Genomic DNA, 7,059 nt, shown 5'->3' on the forward strand with positions numbered 1-7,059 from the left:
CTCTAACTCTAACCTTTAGTCGACCAACCACCTTCTCCTTCCTAGGAAACCATTTTCAATCATCTCAATCTCAAGATGCATGGACATGAGAAAAAATTACATTTCAAGTCTTGAAAATAGTGCATCTTTTAATTTTATCTTGTCACACTATAACAATATTTTTTTCCCACTATTTGAAAGTAGTCTTACTTCAATTGGTTAGGGCCTCAACCTTATACAAACCACACCTTATTAATATAGCACAATTCATTTTATTTAAACAATGTAGATTTTATATTGTCTCAAAAGATATGACATATTTTACACTACCTTAAAAGGCGTGTCAAATATACATTGTCCAACTAAAGTGAATTATGTAGAACACTGCAGCCTTATTCCTACAATTAATGTTGCATTTTTATACAAACCGCACCCATATATAGTATATTATGTGGAGATTATGTATAAATAAATAAATTTTAAAATTTTAAAATAATAATTTTTAAATGGATTGTATATAATGGGACCATTTATCTTTGGTTCAAGGAGGTCACAATTACTTATAACCATTTAATGTGAAATCTGAAATCTTAGGTGTGTCACAATGTTCGAGAAATTTTTTTTTAAACTTTGAGCATGGTAAATGGAATAAATGTAGCCACCCAAATTCACATTTAATGGTGAAGATTAATTGTGATCACCTTGTACTAAAAAAAAATGGTCTCATTGTATATTTTCTGTTTTTTTTTAAAAAAAATTCATATAAGGGTGCAACGTTAAAATGTAAAATTAAGGTGCACCTCAAAAGTTGATCGAAAAAAGCTGCTTTGTTGTTAGAAAAACATCTAATTGACCATTTCAACATCAAGATGTATGAATATGAAAATAAAAAAGATTTTGGATCCCAAAAATAGTATATCTAGTAGCACATTATTTGGACCGTCCATTTTCAAGATATTCATTGTTTATAGATCTACTTGATTTCAAGCATCTTTGGAGTTCAAAAATTTATAATTAAATATGAAAATGGTTTCTTAAACTATCCTAAGAATTTTTGATACCTAAATTACATCTTATGATAAATTTTTGAGGTGGGCCTTACTTCGATTGTTTAAGGTTGCATGCTCATGCAAATCGCGCTTTTTTTTTCTTTTAGAAAAAGCTTTGAACTATTAATTTTACCCTTTTTGAAAAGGGAAAGGTTTCTATACTTTTCCTATAGAAGATCTATGCTTCTCCTATCATCTAGCTGTCCAATTTTGATCAAGAAAGCCATTAATCGTTTGATTTTATATTCGACGTCTCAAAGTAATTTTTTTTTATGCAAATTGTATGAATATGAAATTTGGTATGTGCCATCTTCTAATTGGGTTGCATACATAAAAAGTATTAAAAATAAAATTTTGATGAAATATAATGACCAAAATACCCCTTGTAACTTCAAAAGGTATTTTGGTCATTTTATTTTATTGAAAATATTATTTTTATATTTTTGGCTAGTGAGAGTTTAATAGAGGATTGGACGTATAAAATTTAGTATCAAAATAGTTTACGTAAAAAAAAAGTAAAAATAAAATTGTGTAGAGACGTGATGTTATAATTGAGGCAATCTTAGCCCTCCATTCAGAATGGACGGTTACATAAGGAGAAATATGAAAAGCTTGGCCCTTAAAAATTAGATCTAAAATCCATCTTAAAAATAAGAGAAATGATCCTGTACAACCCTCTCCCATGCATATGGATAGTACTTCAAAGGATCGCCATTAAATTTGATACGAATATGTAAAAAAGTCAAATCCTACACTTGTATGATAATTTCTTTAGACATCCATATCAAATTTAATGGTGATCATTCAATGTCTTGAGGGATCCCATGAAATATCAAATTTAATGGTGATCATTCGATGTCTTGAGGGATCCCATGGAGTCGTTAATCTACAAATGGATTGGAGCTCATATATGAACGAGTCCTGAGATCCTAAAAGCCCTGTTCTAAATATATTGAAGGCGTTATGCCTCACGTGCTGCTTATAAAGATGGTCCGACATGTTAACGGCGGTGGCGCGCGCTCTCTCTTTCTCTACGATTTTAGTGACCTTGTACTACTATGTCTGTCTAGTTCCGCACTCTCTATCTACATTACCCATTTACCTCGCACTTTCTTTCTCTACGGTCTGCGTGCATTGAGTCTTTCTCTTTGGTATGAAATTTTACTCATGCAGTTGTTTGCTGGTGGATGAAACCCTTGCAACGTCAAAAGCTTCAGATTTGTGAACTGTAAATTCCAAACCTTGAAATGAGAGGTCAAGAGTTAGGATGTGACAATACAGCAGTTGGAAGTTGCAAGTTAGAGTTGCATCCTCTCTCCTCAATTTCTGAGAGAGAAAGGTTACCTTTTGTTTCTTTGATTGCTAAAGAGAGAAGGGAGACTGTTGTTGCTGAGAACTTTGGGCTGAGATTGAGCACCACTTCAGAGTCATTCATGGCTTTTTGTGTGTACTATCTGGCCCTAACCAGTCCCCTGTAATGGAAAAAATGCGCTAAATTTTACTGTGTGGGAGGATCTCTATTGTATGATGCCGAATAGCTTGGATAATAATCGCGGCCATGGCTCTGAAAGTCCCCCTCTCCTAAAGAGAACCCGCACTCTTGATCACAGCTTCCTCAACGGTCCTCTTCGCTCAGCTGTGCGTCGACTCCATAGCTCCCCTCCGAACCCGAACCGTAATTCTCTGCAAAACCCTAACCCTAATTCTCCTCAATCTTCAGACCCCATTTATCCTCAAAATATCAGTCCCAGTTTTCTGGATAACCCGAACTCTAATCCCGTGGTTCGAGATCTTGATCATTCTGATTCTCCGTTTCTTGCTCGAGATTGGTGCTATCCTTCATTTCCTCAGCCTCCCAAGGAGCCTCCTCTCTCCTCTAAGCCTTTGAAGCCCAAAAGGGTTGAAGAAGACGAAAATACCATTTTGGCCGTGCCAGAATTGTCCAAATTTCCCTCAAAATCGCCAGAATCCAACAGACACACATTGCCGGATTCCAATGACAAGAGTGGGGTGGCTCCGAAAGTGGCAGTCAAGGAGAAGAGACAAACTTTTGGCAAGTGCTCGTGTTCCATGATGGTGAATTCGAAGCAAGTTAATTCCGAACCTTTGGCTTTGTTTCTGCTAAAGAAGATTTTTGTGCTCAGATCATTGTTCATGTCCCTGGTGAGTTTGTGAATCATAAGAAATATTGTTTCTTTCATGGTTCTTAGTTTTGAGGTGGTGGAGCTATTCATGTATGATGTACGTTTAATTTAATTTCAGCAATAAATGATAACTTTGTTCATATCCGAAAATTGATCACTGAATTTTTGCAATACGTTTTTTCTGTTCTTATAGAAAACCAACTTTTGATCTCACAATAGTGTTCAATTTGGTTTTATTCTTGTGTGAGAACTCAATTTTCAAATGCTCTATTAGATCTCTAGTAATACTCTGTTCTTCAGTAGAAAACTAAGATTTTCTGTATTAGCTTATGATAGTTAGGGGTGGATTACGAGCTCCTCAGTGCATGATTCTCTAACTAGAATTACAACCATACTTTGATTTTGTGAGAATTGACTGGAACGCCTTATATGCTTGATGCAATGCACCACACTTGACCTCAAGTTTTATATTCTGTTCAAATTCATTGTTTATTTTCTCATTTATTGTATTTGAAACTTGAAAGTTCATTTCTACTGCTGTTTCTCCTAATCTTCTTCCTTGGCCTTTCACTCTCCTTGTCACGATTAAGGGCTTCAGTACTAATGTCCAATGTTATGGCTTGTTGAACCAAAAAGAAGACCCAGTAATTCTTTTCTAGGTTTCTGATTGAAAATACTGACACCAACGCTGTATCTAAGGGTGATTGGAACTTGGGCCAGACCACCAATCTTTGTTGTGGTTTTATTCTCATCAGGTACCAATATTAGTAACAATGCCTTGAGTCTGATTTGTTGGAATTTGTCGAATCACCGGATATTTTATATAATTGGCAAAAAGGTGTTGTGTTCTCTCTTGATGTAAAAAAAAACAAGAGTAATGTGATGAAGCAACATGTTTTTGCCTGTATTAAGTCAAAGGTACTCCATTGTTATAATTTTCATAATTGGGATACCTCTATTTCCCATTATTAGTTGCCTCTCTCGTCCTCTCTGTCTCTCTCTCTCTCTTATCACAGTTTTCTGACATCCTGTTTATCCAATATCTTTTTTAATAATTATTTCCTATCTAGCCTATGTACCTTTCTTTTGAAAGTTGGCCTGTGTACCCTTTGAAGCTACATTTCCAACCTTTGTTTGGGATAGGTATGCTAGGATTCAAATTTTGGTGGTAGTCTGTGGCGCTTTTGACCTAACCACGAAGTTATTGACTACACTCATGTTTTGTGCTTCTCTTGGTTTCTTCCCTTCTTTAATATGTTTATGCTCTTTATTGTTTACACACATTTCAAGTGCATCGATCTTGTTTTGCACTGACACATGTAGTAGCATGTTGCACTTCCTCTTGCAGCTAGTTGCTTCCACCCAAGAGGCCCTTCAAATTTTGATAGGTAATAAAAAATAGCAGTAAGATTATCTAAATCTAGATTTTCTGTCAGAATATCGATGATCTAGTATTGGAGTCAGGTTTGAGTCAGGTTTTGCACTGGATTGATTTGAACCTTGTCTCTGAAATTTATCTGTTGCATATGGTACAAGTAAATAATGCATTATTTAGAGAATCAATGAATGAATTCTGATTAACTCATTTACCCCAACAAAAATAGATAAAAAAAAAAAAGAATTCTGACTAACTCTTATGCACGAGACTTGGCTTGGTACTTAGTCTGGTCCTGAGCTGAACGGACTTTCCGAGCTACAAAATGACTTAGTGAGTCTTTAAACCTCATTTTAAATTAAAGAAATTCAAACATAACAAACTGATATGTATAATAGAAAAATGTTTTGCCAGATTCATATTTTTAGGATAATTTTTTTCTAAATGTCTTCATATCTTTGAGGAGTCCTTTGTGAGTTTTTTTTTTACGAAAAAAAAAAAAAAAATCTTTGTGCAGTTTGGCTGTATGGCACTTGTAAATTTTCAAAATGTGATTTAATTTTGAGCTATTCATCAAAATGATCATCATGCATTGTTTCATTCGATATGTAACAAAGATTTGTGAAGAAACATTCAGAAAGGTTTAGCTATTGTATTCTGACTGTTTTGGCTTATTCAAACTTCTGTTTTGGCAGCTTCTTGTGTCTTGTATATTATGTATCTCATATGCAGCATCCATGCATGTCAAAGTTGCAGATCTTGAGGTTGGTTTTATTACAGTTTGATATTTTTTCCTGTTCTTTAGTTGTAAAATTTACTCAAAAGTTAAGTATGATTTTAGATTAATGCTTTGTAACTTGGCATCATTTACACATTTTTTCCTTTATATTACAGGAAGAGCTTTCTAATCTTCGTAGGGTATGTAGCAAACAGGAAACTGAAATTCTTGGCAGTGGTCAAGTTGGAGAGCTTCATTATGGTTTTCCTTCAGGATTTGGTGACCTTAACAGTCGAAAGATTGCTCTGTACACGGTTTTGGTAACTCTAGTCACTCCATTTTTGTTCTTTAAATATCTTGACTATCTTCCTAGAGTGTATACAACTTCAAAGAATGGGAGGTGCAATGGCGAAGAGGTTCCTTTGAAAAAGAGAATTGCATATAGAGTGGACGTATGCTTCTCTTTGTATCCCTATGCAAAGCTTCTTGCCCTTCTTTCTGCAACAATAGTGCTGATTGCGTTTGGTGGGTTAGCACTATATGCAGTGAGTGATGGTAGCCTCTCTGAAGCTTTATGGCTTTCATGGACTTTTGTGGCGGATTCAGGAAATCATGCTGAAATGGTTGGCACTGGTCCTCGTATTGTTTCTGTGTCTATCAGTGCTGGGGGTATGCTGATTTTTGCCATGATGCTTGGGCTTGTTTCTGATGCAATATCAGAAAAGGTGGATTCATTGCGAAAAGGAAAGAGTGAAGTTATTGAGAGAAACCATATTTTGATTCTTGGATGGAGTGACAAACTGGTAATTGGCCAAAGCATTTGCATTTTTTCAGCTTTCGTTTCTCGTGAAATAGTCTGATATCCATAAATTGCTGCTTTTTGTTCTAAATGTTATGCCTTTAGAAACAAAAGAAAAGAAATCCTAAATGATATGATCATCAAGTGGACAAGGTATGTTTTTTTCAGGAGCTATTATTGGAGATCCATTCTTTTTGTGATGCATTATAAACTTCTAACTTGTTGGACTTCTTTTGTCAAGCAACCTTTTGTGAATGAGATTCATTTCAGACTTATTTTACTTTTCCTGGATTCATAGTATCCATTGTTTACATCCTAATCCAAAGATAAACTTCCTTGAGGTTGATGTCGGACCTGTTTTGGCAGCAATTTTATGTGAAGGAGAGTCATTTGGATTTAATGATTTTGCTTTGTCCATGGATTTGTATTATCCATTATCTAAACAATTCAAAAAAGAAAAGCAATTTAAACAAGAAAAAACAACAAAGTTTGGACACTCAACTAAGGAAGGAATCTGTAGGTTCCAGTGTATTTTATGGCATATTTATTTTAGGGAAATTGACATAGTGCTCCCTCCCTAAAACCACTATATTAGATCCCCACAAGCTACCCTTTTCTTTCCTACTTATCATATATCCCACCCTCATATCCACAAAGTTGGAATCTTTCCACCTAAAATACCTCCTTTTTTTTTTTGAAGTTCTCACCATGTTCCAAACGAACATAAACTCAAGTGTCATCACTTCTCTTCCTTTATCATTCTTGTTCTCTCTGTCCCCCCGCCCCCTTTTTTTTTTGGGCAAATAAACCGAATGGCATGTGCTAAACGAGGCACCCCCTGCCCTCTTTTTCTTCATCTCTTTTCTGTAGATTGTGCCTACCCATCATGTACACCTCTCTTCCTCTCTCTGTTTTGCCCCCTCTTTCTTAACCCCCTCCTGCATCCTTCTCTCTCTGCTTCTCTCAAGCTGTTTAGGAAGAGAAACTGCCATCGA

General features: G+C 35.4%; 1 protein-coding gene across 7 annotated transcripts in view; it reads left to right on the top strand.

The window, feature by feature from the left end:
- The first annotated feature begins 2,148 nt into the window (after positions 1 to 2,148).
- The window catches only part of LOC18436720 (ion channel DMI1), a 44,751-nt gene continuing 39,840 nt past the window's right edge, over positions 2,149 to 7,059 (top strand). For all 7 annotated transcript variants that reach the window (XR_016044133.1, XR_016044134.1, XR_016044132.1 and 4 more), the window contains exons 1-3: positions 2,149 to 3,191; positions 5,243 to 5,311; positions 5,442 to 6,068. Coding sequence is in view for 3 of the 7 variants with exons in the window: in XM_088851563.1 (XP_088707689.1) it covers positions 2,553 to 3,191; positions 5,243 to 5,311; positions 5,442 to 6,068 (1,335 nt within the window). In the remaining 4 variants the exon portion in view is untranslated. The remainder of the gene's footprint in view (positions 3,192 to 5,242; positions 5,312 to 5,441; positions 6,069 to 7,059) is intronic.

This window comes from Amborella trichopoda, chromosome 11, assembly GCF_054954075.1.
Source record: "Amborella trichopoda isolate Santa Cruz 75 chromosome 11, AtrichopodaSantaCruz75HAP2 v2.0, whole genome shotgun sequence".
Taxonomy (NCBI): Eukaryota; Viridiplantae; Streptophyta; class Magnoliopsida; order Amborellales; family Amborellaceae; genus Amborella; species Amborella trichopoda.